Source organism: Balaenoptera physalus (genome assembly GCF_965194825.1).
Source record: "Balaenoptera physalus genome assembly, chromosome: 2".
In the NCBI taxonomy this organism is placed as follows: domain Eukaryota; kingdom Metazoa; phylum Chordata; class Mammalia; order Artiodactyla; family Balaenopteridae; genus Balaenoptera; species Balaenoptera physalus.
Genome location: NC_138883.1, coordinates 89,048,153 through 89,066,787, shown reverse-complemented (window position 1 = coordinate 89,066,787; position 18,635 = coordinate 89,048,153). Strand labels below are relative to the sequence as shown.

At 47.5% G+C, this 18,635-nt stretch overlaps 1 protein-coding gene across 2 annotated transcripts in view; it reads left to right on the top strand.

Moving 5' to 3' along the window:
- The window catches only part of GLDN (gliomedin), a 67,117-nt gene extending 49,789 nt beyond the window's left edge, over window positions 1-17,328 (top strand). For both annotated transcript variants that reach the window (XM_082450117.1, XM_082450116.1), the window contains 6 exons: window positions 7,188-7,325; window positions 9,591-9,719; window positions 12,413-12,496; window positions 12,594-12,719; window positions 14,285-14,435; window positions 16,818-17,328. In XM_082450117.1, the coding sequence (XP_082306243.1) occupies window positions 7,188-7,325; window positions 9,591-9,719; window positions 12,413-12,496; window positions 12,594-12,719; window positions 14,285-14,435; window positions 16,818-17,295 (1,106 nt within the window). In that variant the 3' untranslated portion in view covers window positions 17,296-17,328. The remainder of the gene's footprint in view (window positions 1-7,187; window positions 7,326-9,590; window positions 9,720-12,412; window positions 12,497-12,593; window positions 12,720-14,284; window positions 14,436-16,817) is intronic.
- Window positions 17,329-18,635: the final 1,307 nt, after the last annotated feature.

The window sequence follows — 18,635 nt, the reverse complement described above, 5'->3', positions numbered from 1 at the left end:
CAAGTAGGAGGGGAGGAGCCAGCAAATGAGGCCAAGGACAGACTGAGCAGCAGGAAGAGCACCAGGAGACGATGGGAACATTCATCAGCAAATACTTACTGAGAGGGTTCCAAGTACTAGTGGGGAAACAAAATAGACGTAGCCCCTATTGTGGGACTTTCCATCTTTGGTGGGGAGGCAGACATAAATAGTCAACACAAATACATCTGTAATCACAATGTGAGGTGCACATTTGAAGGAAAGAACAGGGTGTTATAAGCTACAGTGCAGAGAGGGCGGGTCGGGAGGTAATGTCTGAGGTCAGACCTGAGGGATGAGGGCGAGGCAGAGGGTGGTCCAGGTGGAGTGCACACACCTGCCAAGGCCCTGCTGGGGCAGCTGGGGGAGGGGGCATGCAGCAACGTGAGATGGGAGGCGGGGGCCAGGCCCTTCCAGAGCCTTCAGGTTAGTGGTCTGGGTCTCTCTGTCAGCCACAGGGTCTCATGCAGGATGTGACTTGCTGGGCCAGGGTCATGGCTGTGGAGAAGGAAGGGCCGTCATTTCAGCTGAGAGTTCCAGGATCGTTAGTGGTTTGCCAGGCAAGGGATGGGAGAAGGGAGGAGTGGGTGTGCATTCCAGAAAGAGGGAACAACAAGTGCTATTACCAAAATCAGGAAAAAGAGACTGTGTTCCACAGAGATAGGACAGGGTTAGGCTGGACCGTGCCCTCTAGCAGTGATCCTCTGAACAATAGTAAATAGCTGACATTTACTGTCAGGCACGCTACCAAGTCCTCTCTACACTCACCTCATTTAGTCTTCACAACAACCCCAAGGAGATGGGTATTTTTACCAGCCGTATTTTTCCCAGATGAAGAAACCTTATCTTTCTGTTTTCCAAACAGGTCAGGCCCACCCTTGTCCCAGGGCCTTTGCACTGCTGTGGCCCGGCCCTTCTTGAGGCCCGTCCTTCCCACAGAGCAGATCTCAGCTTATAAGTCACCTCCTCTTCAAGATTGTCCCTGACCTCTGTGTCTGGCACCTGCCTCAGCAACTCAGTCACATTCCCTGCTCTTTTCCAATAACATATCCCTCCCTGAAATTCTCTCCCAGCGTTGCCTGTTGATATGCTGATGGTCTGACTCCCTAGGGAGAATGTGAGGTCCTTGAGAACCAGGCCATGTCACTCTCGCTTAGACTCAACCTCCAGAGCCTGGAACAGCCAGCGAAAGAGGACAATCAAGTCATGGTTGAACTAATGGACATAACTTGTCTAATGTCCAAAAGCTAATAAGTGGAGGAGGCGGGACTTGAACCCAGGCCTCTCTGACTCCTGGACTCCTGCTCTTAAACACGACTGCACTAAACGTCTAGGCTCGAGGGGGTTGGGCCCAAGCTGTGACAGTGGCATTACTGGAGGTGCCGCAGAGCAGGAGCCGAGGGAAGGAAGGCTGGGCCTCGGGAGCTAGTGCTGTTAATTGTCGAAGGATGATGCTGAGTCTGACCCTGAGTCTTCCCGGGAGGGTGGGAGAGCGCCAGCCCTTCCGAGAGGCCCGCAGGACGTGTGCAGGAACGCACAGTTCAATGAGTACTAACCTGTCAGGCAGGCAGAATGGTCCCTGCTCTCCTGGCAGAGGGGAGCCAGGAAAGGAGTTCCGGGAGCACCTGCCTCGAACCCCGACTGGCTCTGAGGCCTTGGGCGGGTCAGTCCCTCATCGGGCCTTGGTCTCCTCTGTACTCTAAAGAGGTTGTCTTCCAACAACTCTAGCATGGCTTCCGGTTTTTAAACAGCCTGCTCTAGTGTTTGCCTATGAAAGAGAGACTATTATTTGGCATAGCTCTCAGCCAACCCCAGCTGAGGCTCAGTAAGTAATTAATGAGTGAAAAATGAAGGAATGCATGAATGAGAAGAATAGAACATAGTTTCTGTCCATAAGAGCTTACAGTCCTGTTGAAAGAGAAGATATAGTGTATATCCAGGATGAATTCAATAACTGGTTATTCTGATATGAAGATGCTTTATACTACACAGCAGAGAATACTGCTGAAAGAAAAATCTGAACTTTCCTGTGCAGATAATGAACAAATAGGATCCAGTGTAGAGGACGGATTGTACAGTAGAGACAAGTGTAAAGGACAAGAGAGACAAGTGTGATCAACATCTTGGAGACAAACAGAGGGGAGATGGGGAGGGCACTGCAGGGGGAGAACAGAAAAGCCACGCTCGGAGGAACTTCTAAGGAGGTTGCCCCTGCGTATAAGAGGGGACCCAGGTGAGCCTGGTGTGGGGTCAGGGCCTTCAGCTCCATGTCTGCAGGAGGCCGCCGGGAGCCACTGCGGGCTCTTGAGAAGAAGACTAACCTGACGAAACCAGAGTTTAGAGCTTTAGACCAACAGCTGTTTCCAGGATATTGAAATACGAAGATAACCCTCAGTGTCTGACTTTAGGGATGCTAAGAACAAGGGTGCAGTAGGCCAGAGCCAGAGCTTGAAGTCTTGGTTTGGGTCCCAGATCTTCTGCTTACTAGCTGTGTGCACTTGGGCAAGTTACTTAATCACTCTGTTTCCTTATCTGTAAAATGAGAACAGTCATAGTTTCGGCCTCATAGTGTTGTTAAGAAGATTAAATTAATTAATATATATATATAAAGTGCTTAGAATAGGGCCTGACACATAGCAAGTGCTATGTTAGTGTTAGATATTACTGTTGTTGTTGTTTCTAAGGGTGAGGAAGGAAATCTGAGTGGAAATGCCTGTATTTATTTGAAAACACCGACTTAGATTTAGAGAGAAGAATTGGACTTACATGTTGTCAATTTTGCAACTAGCGTCTTTTTCGAAGTTTGACGTGCTATGCCTCAAAACCAAGCCTTTTCTTTCTCTCCATCTGCCTCTCACTTTCTCACTCGAGTTAATGCCTCAGTGTCTTCTCTAAGAATCGAATCTCCACCAAAACAGAAGTAAACGCCCTCCTCCTTATTCATCCCAGTCTTGGGTCTGGGTTTTGCCCAACACCCTCGGCTCCCTTTCCTCTGCCTCAGTCGGAGACAGATGGTCCTGCCAAAAGTAAGATGTCCTCCCTCACCCCTTGCAGTGAAGATGATGGCGTTGACCCCAGCTGGTCACACAACCCCAAACTCTAAAGCTGGGAAAACAGCTTGTTTTGAGTGGGCACCACTGGGGAAGGAAAATAGCAGAAAGCCACATCCAGCGCCCGAGCGAAACAAGAGGAATCTGGCCTTTCTTCCCTGGCAGAATGTGCTGACTCAAAGCCTGCCAGGAATCACGGGACAACAATGCCAGGGTCCAGGCCACACAATGTTTAACAGTGTCCCTGTGCACAGCTGAGTCAGGGGAAGGTAGAAAGTGCCACATTCAAGTCCTCTGATGAGGTGGCGGTATACTTCTGTGCGTGGCCAAGGTGGTTTCACCAAGCAAGACAAGGGAAAACTTTGTGGAGGCAGCAAAGACGGTATGTAGACAAAACATCCCCTACCCTTTCTTAATGAAAGCTTAAAAATTATCATGCACACACAGCTGAGAGTCAGAATACATCCATAAGCAAAGGTCCTTAGTATCCTGAGCTTTAAACACCTGCCCCTGTGCAGGCTGCATTATAACAGCTGCATTACAGTATGAACATTTTTCTATTTCACACCTTGCCTTTTTGAGAAAGGGGGAAAAATGCATAAGAGGAAGGAATAAAAGAAAAGAAGGGGAAATCAAACGATGATGCAGAGAGGCTCTTTGTGACTAGAATAAATGCCTGAAAAAAGAAACCCCTTAAGTAACTAGAAGATACCATTTCCCTGAGCATTGCTGAATGTAGGTCATGTGACACCTTTAGAAGGTATCAGTTATACTCGGCGCATTGTGCTGGCTGGACACTATGGCAACGTTCTCTTTTGTGTCCTTCAGATAATGTGCTAAATTGCCTATTTAAAATACTGACAAAAGAACGTGTGCTCATGCAGAGGTCCCTGATTAAGAGAGGTCCCTGCTCTTCTTCACATCCTCTTCCACTGTGTCCCCAGCAACTCCATCAGTACAAGGTGACACCCAAGATCACCCCTGGCAGAGGCAGGGAACCGGGGGCTTCTGACCCCCATCTACAGCTGAATTGCATGGTTTCCATTGAGTTTTTTTTTTAGTAGTTGGCTGAAATCTGGTGAATGTTTCTTTGTTCACCACATTTTTTAACAGTGATCAACACTTTAAGTTTCTTTCATATACTGCTGACTTCCTTGGGATGGTCTGTGTAGGGTGCCTTGAATCTGGAAGACCTTATCGTTCCCTCGGCATAAAGGAAAGCTGCTAAGAGCTCCAGATGTATGTTTTAGGGAATAATGGCCTCCGATGGCAGTGCAGAGTATTCCAGCGCTCTCTGTGGTGTGATGTGATATAATAACCTCCGCATTGCTGCAAGGACTTGAAAGGAGCCAATCGGGTGGTGGAGAGGGGCTTTCAGGGTTGGATGGGAGGTTAATCTAAGTGACCCCTAAGGTGCCTTCCGATCCATAATTCTATGATTCTCTTGGGACAGCTATATAGGAATCCTATGGGGCTGGTAGGAAGTTGGGGGTAGGGTTCAGAATTGGTCTTAAATCTGGGGGGAGGACAATTGCAATGGCACAGAATGACAATTGGAGAATGGGGATTGGCCAGGTTGATGGGGCACAGGAGAGGGGTGAATGGGCAGTCACTCAGCCAGAACCTGTAAGAAGGGGCTTGGGACTGGCATGGTAATTAGAAAAAACAATGAATGCTAAGCCCTCTTGGTTAAAGAGGTGGAGAGAAACTGAAGTTTTGCACTAAAACATGCCTCTGGCTCTTCCCTATTGCCTGAAGTCTCTGCCACTTTGAAAAATATCTCTATTGAGCAATATCTCCAGGAGGCTCTTGTCAAAATGAGCAAATGATCCCTGCAATAGGGTATCGTATTAACTGATCCATATCTGGCAATACCTTTGCACAGTAGTAAGTAATCACTTTCCCTCTCAGTGTGCCTAGGTGCTCATGAGTTCTAGCAGCTTTTTTATAGATTTTCTACATAAATAATCATGTCGTCTGCATATAAAGACAATTTTAATTCATCCTTTCTAATCTGTTTGCCTTTATTTCTTTTTCTTTGCTTTATTGCACTGGCTAGAACCTCCAGTACAGTGTGAAATAAAAGTGATGAGAATAGATACCATTGTCTTTTTCCTGATCTTAGGGGGAAATCATTTAGTCTTTCATCATTAAGGATGATGTTAGCTGTAGGTTTTTTCATAGATGCCCTTTTTCAGATTGAGGAAGTTTCCTTCTATTCCTCTTCTTTTTTTCATAAATTTTTATTTATTTATTCATTTATTTTTGGCTGCTTTGGGCTTTCATTGCTGTGCGTGGGCTTTCTCTGGTTGTGGCGAGTGGGGGCTACTCTTCGTTGCGGTACGTGGGCTTCTCATTGCAGCGGCTTCTCTTGTTGCGGAGCACGGGCTCTAGGCACAAGGGATTCAGTAGTTGCAGCACACGGGCTCAGTTGTTGTGGCGCGTGGGCTCAGTAGTTGTGGCTTGCAGGCTCTAGAGAGCAGGCTCAGTAGTTGTGGTGCACGGGCTTAGTTGCTCCGCGGCATGTGGGATCTTCCCGGACCAGGTCTCGAACCCGTGTCCCCTGCATTGGCAGGCGAATTCTTAACCACTGCACCACCAGGGAAGTCCCCTTCTATTCCTCATTTGATGAGAATTTTTATTAAGAATGGATGTTGAATTTTATCAAATGTCTTTTTTGCCTCCACCAAGATGGTCATATAATTTTTTTCTTGCTTAAATTATTAATATGCTACATTACATTGACTAAATGATTAAACTACTTTCAGTAGTTTAAACTACAGTTTAGAGACGTTTGGCTGGGCAGTTAAACTACTTTCTGCTCAGTTTAATCCTTTTGAAGCTTGTTTTTAAGCTTTGTTGTGGTACATCCACAGCAGCCTTGACTCTTGGGCTAATTTAGCCTCACTACTAAGACAAGACTTTCCAAGGACTTGACCTAACAGCCCACCATTCTGAGATCTCTCTGCTTTGACTGGTGGGAATGAGAACCTTTCCCTGTGCAAGCTCTGAGAGTTGTATAGTGAGTGGCTTTCTGTTCATTCTTTTCCCTACCTTGTAGACTTTCACCCTGCACAGACTATTACTCTGACAAAGACTCGAGGAAACACCTCTGAAGTTCTCCAGAGCTCTTTCTACATGATTACCCCCTCTCTCATATTCTGTCTCATGAATGCTAGCCACCTTTATCTCCCCAAGCTCAACTTTTTGTCTCCTCACCTCAGTGAAATTGCTAGGCTTTGTTTAGGTTCCCCCTCCCTGAGCTGCTGTGTGGAAACTACTATGAGCCAAGGCAATCATATTATGCATGTTGTTTGCTTCCTTTCTCCCAGGCATCAGAATACTATGCTACTGTAGTTCAATGCTGAGATGAGTCACGGCATAGATCTTGACTATTCCTAGCTGTGGGTGGTAGGACTGTAGTTCCTATAGTGATGCCTCCCTGTGAGCAGAGACAGAGATTTCCTCCATTACATTTTGTTCACACTATCACCATCCCTTGTAATGCTTGTCCTAAAGCAGCTTTACCTGTTTTGCTACTTTGATTAAAAGCATTTTGCATTGGAATGTCACAGAAAAGGGCATTGGAGTTGGAATCAAGATTTTTGCTTCTCACTCAGCATCAGTTGTAACCCCTGTAGGCCTTAGTTCCAACTTCTATAAAATGAGAGTAAGGATAACTGACCAGCCTACCACTCCAATGTTGTGAGGAATATACCAGATAATGCAGAGGACAACATCCACCCTTATGGTGCCAAACAAACCCCTCTGAGTTCTCAGTCCTTCCTGCTGGGGTGAGGAGGGCGTGGGGTGGGGGAGGGCAGACTTCCAATTAGGCTTTACCTTCTTTCTGCTCTTGCTGTGACTGTCCTTCTAGGGGTTCACTCCTCTCCAACCTGTTGGCCCAGCCAAATGTCTCTGAAAAGAATTCAACAGAACCACCTGGAGATACTATTCTTTCATGAATTGAGAACATGCTGCTGTCCTAAAATGGTTATGAAGTGTTATGTATTTGGTTTCTGAAGCTACTTCACCTTAAAAATACAAAGTACAATATTACAAAGTAGTTAGTGTGCCAGAATTTCCTGCACAACAGGCTAATAAATCATTTTTTCTCAGGGCCACCTGGAGCCACAGGAACTCCAGGGGAAAAGGGAGACCCTGGTGAGCTGGGCTTGACTGGAAACGAGGGCCCAGCAGGGCAGAAGGGTGACAAAGGAGACAAAGGGGACGTGTCTAATGATGTGCTTCCTTCAGGTAAGGGGCTGGCGCTCAGGCTCTCTCCCAGGGTGAATGGGCCCAGAAATTGGCCTGGCTTCTAGTACCAAGGCTGCTCCGGGTCTTCTCTCCTTAGCTGCCTTATGTGCCCATCTGTTTCGCAGCATGTTTTAGAGTTCTGTGCTTTCAACAAGGAGAGAACCATGCATGTAAGCCCAGTGTTGGTGAGACCAAATCTGATATCTAAGCATGAGTAGTTGAGATAATGCCGGTCTAAGTGTCATGGCTGGATGGATTTCGGATGAAGGAAGCTTCCTTTTTCTAAATAGCTATTAAATCCAGCACAATCCAGAACAAGACAAGTAAGCGAGCAATTTCAGATACCTCAGAGGACAACAGACAGAAAGCACAGCTTCAGAGTTGAGCTAGAGCCATCCTCAGGCCCTTATCCTAAGACTTTTGACATAGAATTGGGGCAGACATCATTGCTGATCTTCTTTTTCTGGTTTCCAGCCCAGGTTAAAAACAGATAATTGCTGTCTATGGGGGAGGAGGTGGAGGCACAGCAAGCCTCAGAAAGACAATTACATGGTGGAAAGAGTAGGCGACAGCTGATGGTCATGGCACAGAAAGAGGCAGAAGAATTTTAAAAGCACGCTACTTTGGAGACCATTTATACCATAAAAACATAACTATCCTATTAATGTGTTCAATAAGCATTTTTTAATATCAGAGGACACCATTTATGAATTAGGGATTTTGCTAGTAGCTGGAAATAGGAATATGAAAATGAGTTAAGACATAATATCTGTCCTCAAGAAATTAGGATGATAGATGTTCAGAACAATGACCCTGAATCAGTTGCCCATCCAGCCATTCAAAATTTACTGAGCACCTGCTATTTGCCAGGTACTGTGCTAAGACCAAAGCACCAAGGAAAGATCAAATTAGGTTTAGCATGCTTTGTTTAACAAACAGGGAAGTTGCCATGCAAAATACATAAAATTTAATAAGTGTTTTGACAGGATCATATATATGTGAATATACTTTGAAAATATAAGGTCATGTTATACTCAGTTATACGGGAAATCTACACATCCAGAATACCACACTCCCCTATACTACCAAACAAGTGAGGGTGACCAGAAACCATTCAGGAAAGCGACATCTCTGAGTGTACCCCAGTTCTAGAGAACAGGCCAGAGCTGAGTGTGTCCTCTGGCCAGAGAGCAGAGAAGGAATAGGAGGGTTGGATTGTGTTTGCCCTGCCTACAGATCTCTGCCCCTTCCACAGTGGGCTTAGACCCGCCGTTAGCCTCTGTGACCCCTGCTTGCCCACTCTAAAGCGACTGAAAGTGCTTATTTGGTGGGGCTGGGAAGAGGCAGCTAAAGAGATCTTAGATCACCAGTCAGCCCAGGAAAGGAGGGTAGAACAAAAGGATTGAATATCCCAGCCTAGCGGCATCTTTATGAAAGTTCCATAACCAATGGGCCCTGCAAGGGGCTGTACCCACACTGGCCACCTGAAGCTAGAAGTGTGTAGGGATTCCACCTGCTGATGTGTAGAGAATCCAACTGTCCGAGCACTCACCCCAATGACTTCAATGGATTCTCACAAGTCAGGACAGGGAGTATGAGACAATCTGGAAATGAAGAACCAGTCTCGGAGGGTTAAGCTGCCTGCCCAAGGTCACAAAGCAGGACAGGAGCCCCTGATTTCTTCTACCACATAGAGGCAGGTTTCTCATACCTGAAAGCATCTCAGGAAGTTTTTAAAAATACAGATGACCAGCTTCCCCACCATTTTTTGATCTAATTGATCTGGGATGGGGCCCAGGCATTAGAATTGTGTTTGAGCTCCTTGGGTGATTCTAATAAGTAGTCAGGGTTGAGCTTTCCAAACATCAGCCAACGAAAAAAGGATGAGCTTAGGAGCAAGACACCCCTAAGGGTGAGTCCCAGCTCTATACCAGTTGTGACCTGGGGCAAAGCACTGAACTTCCCTGAGACTCGGGCCACTGAGGAACCGCTGATACTATCTCACAGGGTGGCTGAGAAGGACAAAGGGGAGGAGATTTATAAAATTCCTAGCACAGTTCCTGGCACATAGTTGGAACTCAGCACCTGCTATGGGTACTCCCTCGACTCTGTGTGAACAAGTGCTGGAGGACAGCCATGTCTGGCAAGGGGGACTCAGCAAGCCTTCCTGGAGATGCTGGGTCCCCTTCTCTCTTGTGTGAAGCCCATCTCTGCCTATGGCTCTTTAATCAACCCCCATCCCTGCTTCTCTCTCTCTTTCTCCAGGTGCCAAAGGTGACCAAGGCCCACCCGGCCCACCTGGGCCCCCGGGCCCTCCGGGTCCCCCAGGGCCCCCCGGAAGCAGAAGATCCAAAGGCCCTCGGCAGCCAAACATGTTCAACGGCCAGTGCCCAGGTCACCCACCCCTTCCGCAGGGAACCACCTCTTCAGTTAATGATCCCAAACTCTCAGGCTTCACCCAGGCTTTGTGACCAGATTTGTTTTAAACAGAGGGAAATTTTGCCCAAAGCGAGTGTTCCCCCCTTGCAACATGCTCCTGGGAGGCCTGAGCAGTCTGCCTGGGGTGAGGACTGGTGACAGGTTTAGAATTGGGCCTCCCACCCCCTGGCCTCATCCCTCTCCCTTCACTTATCACCAGACTCTTTGCTCCTCCCTGCCAGATCCGCCATCCCTGGAGCATGAAGGGCTTGACTGATGCTGGGGAGATGGAGATGATGGGGAGATTCAGATCGGCTAACTTCCCACAACACCCCAGTACTACCATCACCACCACTAATGTTGATGTTCCAGGCACAGGGCTAAGTGCTCAGTTCATTTAATTCTACAACAGTCCTATGACATAGGAGTCGTATTCTTACCAGTTTACAGATACAAAGCTGAAACCCCGAGGAACTACATAGCCTGTCTGCGATCACTCAGTTAGTAAGTGACAGAGCTAGGATTCAAACCCAGATGTGCCTGCCTGTAAAGCCCCTGCTTAGAGCATCTTCTTTCGGAGACGGAAGTCCACACTTTGAGAATAAGCCAGTCAAGGCCAAGGGACACCTGATCTCTGGCAGGCCTGGACGGTTTGTTCTTCGGCCAGTTGTTACAGGGGTGGCCATGGGGTTGAAAGCTAAGGAGAAATCAAGGGCCATATTAATGGGAAATCCTTCTAGGGTAGAGCTAGAACTTCTCCCCACAGTGGTGACCAGGGACTAATTCACCTAACTTAGGCCGTGAGAAAGCACAACTTGATGCCTTGCTCCCTGGCAGAGAGGAGGGTCCTGACTGGAGTTTCTTTGTCACTTGCCGTGGATTTCATTGCCACTTTCCTAAACAGTCTCTCATTCTGTCTGGTGCACTGTTGTCTCTGGAAGACATTTGGGGAGCACACACAGTCAGAGTGGGTGAATCTGAGCTTTCAAAGATGTTACCACCCCCAGTAAATGGAGCCTGATTACAATCCTCCCCAGCAGTTAGCTGGCTGTTAAATCACCGCAGAGCTGCTCCCGCCCCGGGTCAGTGCCACCCCCTCCATTAGCATCACCCTTTGTTCAGCCTCCCTTGGACTGTGAGCTCAGTGGGAACCTTCCCCTGAGCAGAGGGGAGGTCTGACCTTGCTCTTTGGGAATTCTGATTTGCCAGAGGCTCTTGTCAGCAGTGAGAAGGGTGCTGGAGAGGTGCTCTCCTCCACCTTGCCTGTCTACCAAGAGGCTGGTCTGCAGGGGATGGGCTCCAGGGTTGTGAAAACTGCTTTAAAAGAGAGGCCGTTATCTTCCACTTTTCCTCCTGGAAATGAGTCCTCGTTGCACCCAGCATCTGAACTTGACCCTCTCTCCTGCTCCAACTCCCTCTCTTTAACCCCCATCCCACTCCCACAGCCTTAGAAGCTGGTGGGCGCTACATGATTTAATGAGGGCCTTTTCTTCAGACTAAGAATGGGAGGGTCTCTCTGTCCCCCTCTTGTGCGAAGCCCAATCCCCTAAGCGGAAACTCCAGACGAAACCCAGGACGGCAGCATTGCGTGGGGGGGAGTCTAACAGATCCTGAGACTGCTCTCGTTGGGTGACAAAGGGCTTCAGAGAGACACAGGCTCATATCCAGCTGAAGGAAGATTAGAGACTGCGGAGGGTCCTGCCTCCTTATTTTGCTGATAAAGAAACCTCTCTAGTTTATTCTGTGAGTTTCCCTAGTGACAGTGGAGGTGCTCCTTTCTATCAAGCAACCACAGGGTGATTGGAAATCCTCAGAATTTGTCTAGGGAAGTGGGCCTGGCCTTTCTCAGAAAGCCTGATTTGCCCCGACCTGCCCCCAGGTAGGGGGTCCTTACCCCCAGGCAGTCCACTCCCTCTCGTCTTCACACTGACCATATTCCTCCCTGCCTCCTGTCCTACTTCTGCCACCCCGAGCCACCTCTCCACCAAAGGTCTGAATTAAGCCCGTTTGCTAAGGGGAACAATGACAAGCCAAGGAGGATGAATTTGAGCTCAGTTGTAGCCTCAAACCAACTATGAATCAGGTGCCCCTCAAGGACCTGGGTCCCACAGGCCTTCAAGCAGAAACAGGTGGGAAATGGGGTGGGAAGGGGCTCAAATCTCTCTGTGCTGGGCTGCCTCTAGGCTCCTTCTTCCTCTGTGATTCTACTCCCTGGCAGTTCAGGAAGACAGGGTAAAGTGGGTCACCCCATCATGAGACTGCTCCCTCATCCCCATCAGCTTCCCTGAAAGTGAAAATCCCTCCAGAAAAATGCAGACTGTGATAGATTCCCACTGGCCCAGAGGGGCCAGGAACATGTCAGTAAGCCTGTCTTTCTCCCAGGTTGCTCAGGGCTTGGATGGCTGACTCAGGTGACATTTTCCTGATTGTAGTATCTTAGCAACTATGGTCATGGAATGCTTGTTAGGAACTCCCCAGGGAGGGGAAAAAGTTTGGAAGTGTATGACTTGGTGCTTAAAAGCAAGCGAGCAAAAACCTCGGTGAGCCTATTGTAAAGGATGCTTATGGAACTAGAGTCTGGATTGAGGATGTGTAACCAGTTATAAAGTTATACAAATCTCACTGTGCCAACTAGTTTGCTCTGATTATCGTTGTTGTTGTTCTTTTAGGTGAGACGTGTGCTGTACCAAATGATGATACCTTGGTTGGAAAAGCTGATGAGAAAGTCAGTGAACACCATTCCCTGCAAGCAGGTACAGAAACTAAGCATCCTGTTTTAAAATTCAGAAATCAGATGACTAAAAGTCATAATTGGTAGGTGAGTAACTTTCCTTTCTCTTCTTTTGGTAGAATCCATGATCACGTCCATTGGAAATCCAACACAAGTTTTGAAAGTTAAAGAGACGTTTGGGACTTGGATAAGAGAGTCTGCTAACAAGAGTGATGAACGGATCTGGGTGACTGAACATTTTTCAGGTGCTTTCACTTGGCGGATGAGCCATATCTGTGTTGTAATTGTATCTTTCATCCGTTGCCTCCTTTCAGGCTTATCCTATTTCTGTGTCTGAAGTCCCTGCTAATTGGTGTAACAGACTTGCTCTTTATTTTAGAAAGCCCAAATGAGTAGGCAGAATACTTTTCTCAGTTGAGCACACTGGTGACAAGCCTTGCAGTTCAGGTCACAGGGACATGACCAGGGCTACACTGAGGGGCAATAAGCTCCCTCAGTGTAGCTTATTCCAATTTTCAGCAAAGTGTCCAGAAGGAAACAAATAGCATTATGACTGATGGCTTTATAAACCCCAAAAACCGTAATGTGGAAGAAATGTCGGAGACAAATTCTTTTGCATGGGCTGTCTTTCTTTAAGGAGAGTACTTTTGGCCACTTTTCTCAGATATCTGTGGGCAGAGAGCCCAGGGGAGACGGTGAAGTGTCATCTTGCAGGTCTGCTGCATCTGAGCATGACCCTAGTCACACTGCCTCAAAGGAATGTGGTCAGGAATTGCCAGTGGTGGTAGCAGTGGCCTCATGCCAGAAGAGGCCTGGCCATACCTACTAGTCAGAGCAATAGCTGAGAAACGCTGCTTCATTTCATCAAGGCTCACACATCAGCTGGCAGTAACTGCCTGGATGACCAGCTGAGAAGGATTCTGTGGCTCAAAAGGAAAGAGCAAGGTCATGAGTCAGCGTGGCCACTGTGGAGTGCAAGAGGCAGAAGGTGACTGCACGGTGCTCTTCCCGATACAGGCCTATGTCAGCCTGATAGAAAATTTTATAAAATTGTAGGGGAGAGGGTGATGCCATTTTCCTGGGAGGATCAAAGCCAACTCTGTGGTTACTATGTTGAAAAGATGGTTCGGAAAAAGAAACAAAACTGAGTTATTTGTAGTGAGGTGGCAGGACCTAGAGTCTGTCATACAGAGTGAAGTCAGTTAGAAGGAGAAAAACAAATACCGTATGCTAACGCATATATATGGAATCTAAAAAAAAAAATGGTTCTGAAGAACCTAGGGGCAGGACAGGAATAAAGACACAGACGTAGACAATGGAATTGAGGACACGAGGAGGGGAAAGGGTAAGCTGGGATGAAGTGAGAGAGTGTCATGGACATATATACACTAGCAAATGTAAATTGATAGCTAGTGGGAAGCAGCTGCATAGCACAGGGAGATCAGCTCTGTGCTTTGTGACCACCTAGAGGGGTGGGATAGGGAGGGTGGGAGGGAGGGAGATGCAAGAGGGAGGGGATATGGGGATATATGTATACGTATAGCTGATTCACTTTGTTATACAGCAGAAACCAGCACAACACTGTAAAGCAATTATACTCCAATAAAGATGTTAAAAAAAAAAACAACTAAAAAAAAAGATGGTTCGGGAATCCATAGAAGAGAATTGGCCTTTGAGTTTGAGAGCCTGAGACTCTTGAAGCTGAACAAGGACCCTTACAGGTCATCTCAATCTCACCTTCCGTCCTTTTAACTTCCTCCCCCGACTCACTCCCAAGCGTGATTGCCTTTCGCTGGCTTCCCTCCTGCAGGCCTCAGGGTAAAGGAATTCCAGGACCAGACCTCACTGCTGAACGGCAGTTACACGCTCATCCACCTCCCTTACTATTTCCATGGCTGTGGGCACACCGTGCACAACAACTCTCTCTACTACCACAAAGGAGGCTCCAACACCATAGTGAGGTGAGTCCCCTGGGGCCCCTGGCACCCTCCTCTCTGCCCCGCAGCCCATCCTTCAACTACTTAGGGGAAGGGACTGTGGCTCCATCATCTTTATGTCCCCAGGGGTGACACACAGCCAGAGGTCAGTGAGGGTTTGCTGACGAAATGAACCACAGGACATGATGAGTGAGCCCCATATCTGCATTTATTGCCGGTCTGGACACCAAGAGTAAGGTCAGGGCCAGAAAGAAGGCCTGGAGTGATAACAGCAGCAGCTTTCTCATCCTTTGGGAAAGGAAGCAGCAGAACCCAGAGCTCCCTCTAGCAGGAAGGTATCATACCCCGAAATCGGTTTTGTTCTGAAAAATGTTGGGTATGAAGAATTTCATGTCACGGCTGAGATCACCAAGGACTAGAGACTGCAAGGCAAAGTCAGGGTCCCCGCCTTCAGATCGCTCTGTCATCCTGACGGAGCCCTTGCCAGGCCACCTCCCCTGCTCCCTCCGCTTTCCCACGGGGAGGGGAGGTGGCCACACAGGTAGTCGGTGCCCAGGGCAGCAGCCCAAGCTTCCTGGCTTCACACAAGAATTGCTGAAAGTTGTCTGCATGGCTCCAGAAGAAATCAAGTTCTGGGCTTTAGAGGCAGAAGTGGGTCATCTTGGGCAAATCAGGAGAGCAGTGAACTCAAGTTCCAACTCTCCTGCCTACTTACTTGTGGCCTCAGAGGAGAGACTCCACCTCCTGTGACCTCCATGTCCTCATTAAAAATGCAAAGGCGGACCAGAGCCTCTGCAGCCCTCCACTGTACCCCCCTCTGAAATGACAATTCCAGTGTTACAAAAGCCATGGTCCTCATCATTCCAAACAAGAGACAAGGATCTTGAGGGAGGACTGGGTCCCTTCTCTCTCTCCCTCTGTGAGATCCAGCTTCAACAACCTTGTTGGTGCTGCAGAGCTAGGCTAGGATGGGGGCAGGTCTCCTAGTACATCATGCAGTTAAACCAGCCACATTAGACACACGTGTCAGCCGTGGCTGGAAGCGTCCCCTCCTGTGCCTCTCACCCCCCTCTACTGGGCTTCTGCACCACCTCGTCATCTGGACAGCGTCTTGTGCTAACAGAACAAGATAGCTGACCCTCCTCCCATTCAGAAGCCCTCTCTCCCCAGACACACTCCTTTCTGTGACATTTGTTCTCATTCAATCCTGTGGCTCCCGGGGACCGCTGTTACATGGGGTGGTAGGAGGGGAGTTCTGGGGTAAATGAGCCCAAAGGAGGACTGGCCACCCTAAGAAAGAGTGTCCTCTAATGACACTAAATTTGCATGAGGCACTGGTTAGGAGACCTATGCTGCGGCCCTGCTCCAGTGCCAGGCCACAGACTGGGAGGAGAAGGAGAGGCAGACTGGAATTAGACCCCTTTTTTGCTGGGAGAGGCAAGCCTCATCAAGGAATGCAGTTGTAGGTGCCAGTACTAGTCAGGAGCCCAATGGCAGTCCTGAATCCCGGGCATTCAGAGGAAGGAGAACCCCGAGAGCTGAGATGGGCAAACAGGGCTTTCTCAAGCCCTCACTCTTGTTTCTTTTCAAGCTTACTTCAGGGTTTCTTGATTGGTTTCAAGCTCGCCATGTTCCAGTGCATACCCGCAGCTTCACACCCTTCACAGTTCTTCTGCTGCTCAATGGCGCCCTCTAGTGTTTTACTTTTCCTTTAGCCTAAAGTTCCTGAATTTTCATTCCTGCAGTTGAATCATAATCCACTTTTGATATGATCTAGATGTGGAGTCTGCCAAATCAGACGGCCTCTGGGAGCTGAGGGGCATGGGATTTCATGCCGTCACTTCATTGATCCAGTCACTTATCAGACAAGAAAAATGACATCACAGCCATGACTTTGCTGCTTCCCTTCTCAGTTGGTGACTTCCTTCGTTGAGCCTCCTGTGAAATTTTTGTCTTAAAACTCCAGCATGGAGTAGAGGAAGAACCCCCAAACTTGGAGTCAAAAGCCTGAGTTTAAACTCTGGCTCTGATACTCTCCTGTGTTCCTGGGCCAGTCACTTCTCCTTTTCTCATTAGTAAAATGAAACAACTGGACTAGATTATCTTTCAAGGCCCCTTGCAACTTTGAGAAGGCATTTCAGGAGGTCAGCAAACACCTGAGGATTCAGGAGGTTAAGGAGTTTTATCGGGGTCACATGGCTAGTAGGTGGACACTGGGATGTAGTCACCATCCTCTACATCCTTGCTGCTCACAGCACTGCAGACGGAACAGTAGAATGAGCACAACCTGGGAACTTACTAGAAACGCAGAATCCCAGGCCCCACCCCAGTTTAATGGAGGAGCCTAAAAAAACCACCCTTGTCCACAAAAATGGTGGCTCATATCTACTTTTTTATACATTTCAGATTTGAATTTGGCAAAGAGACATCCCAAACTCTGAAGCTTGAAAATGCCTTGTATTTTGATCGAAAATACCTCTTTGCAAATTCCAAGACGTACTTCAATTTAGCTGTAGATGAAAAGGGTCTTTGGATTATCTATGCTTCCAGTGTGGATGGCTCGAGCATCCTTGTCGCACAGCTGAACGAGAGGACCTTCTCTGTGGTGCAGCACATCAACACCACGTACCCCAAATCCAAGGCTGGCAACGCCTTCATTGCCCGAGGGATCCTCTATGTCACGGACACCAAAGATATGAGGATAACATTTGCCTTTGATTTGTTAGGAGGGAAACAGATAAATGCAAACTTCGATTTAAGAACGTCCCCATCTGTTCTTGCCATGTTATCATACAATATGAGAGACCAGAATTTATATTCGTGGGAAGATGGCCATTTAATGCTTTATCCTGTACAGTTTTTGTCAGCTACATTAAACCAGTGATGGGGTGCATTCTATTCCCCTCAGTAAATTTCAGCTGTTCTCTGGTACCATTTATATCCCAATAGAAAACTTGTCTTTAAGGGTGGTCAGGTACTTAGCTGTCATAATCACATGACATGGGTATTTATATGGTTGGTGACCCCCTTTTAATTCAGATTCTGTAGGAGAAAATAACAGATTGGAACTCAAAAATGGCTGATATTTGGTGATTCCTTTACAAACTAGCTGGGCAAGTTACCTGTCCCTCTTTAGGTTTTGTTTTCCCCACTGGTAATTTGAAAGGGCTGGCTAGGATGATTGGTAAGATTTCCTCAAGCTGTAGGGAATTCTGTGATTCTTAGCTGTTGCCACTCTCACAACTTTTACATATTTGGTTTTGTTTCTTTGGTTTTTAGCCACATGCTGAGCAATTGTACCTCTGAGTTGATCAGCCTGATTGCTTGAGCAACAAATTCCTTAGTGATGACTTGGTGCCTTGGAAGCCGCACTGACCCCTTAAGGCTGCTGAGGTACCTTATTACCCCTAATTTATTACCTTTCTCTGCATCTGCACCTGCCACCAGAGCACCAGAGTGGCCATTATCCTCAGCTCCTGATTACCACTCCAAGATTAGCAAAAGCCAGGAACAGCTACCTGCTCGTGTTTCCTAATGAAACAGAAACAGGCCCTTCCAGGTTCCTATCAATTTCTGATCATGCTGATACGCAGGTTGGGTCATAAACATCGAATCCTCAGGTCTTGCAGGGTTCTTCTGCCACAGATGTGGATCTGCTATCAGAGTAAATTCTGTGCTAGTGGGCATTACTCTGGCGAGAACCTTGGGAAACACTTTGCAGTTTTCAGAAGAGAGGCACCATTCGTGGTTATTATCTAGAAGAGGGATGAGCAAGCTATGACCCTCGGGCCAAAGCCAGCCCATCGTCTGTTTTTGTAAACAAAGTTTTATTCCACACGGTCACAGGCATTTGGTTATGTATTTTAGTATATGACTACTTTTCCTCTACACTGGCAGAGTTGAATCACTGCAAGAAAGTTGAGTAACAGCCCCAAAAACCGAAAACATTTACTCTCTGGCCCTTTACAGCAAAAGTTTGCCAACCCCTGATCTAAAATATAAAGTGAGCCTGATTCTTGAAAGGGCTTATTCACCTGAGCCTGTTTGTTATATTTTGTTTTGTTCCAGATGAAAAAGTGGTCATTTATATGGCTTGAGTTTTTGGTAAAGAAGAAGGGTGAGAACAGCATAAAATTAAGTGGCCCTCCCAAAAAGTAGTTAATGAACTGTTCTTACCCTAATATAGTTTTAAAGAATGTGATCTGGTTCCTTCGGATGCAAGGA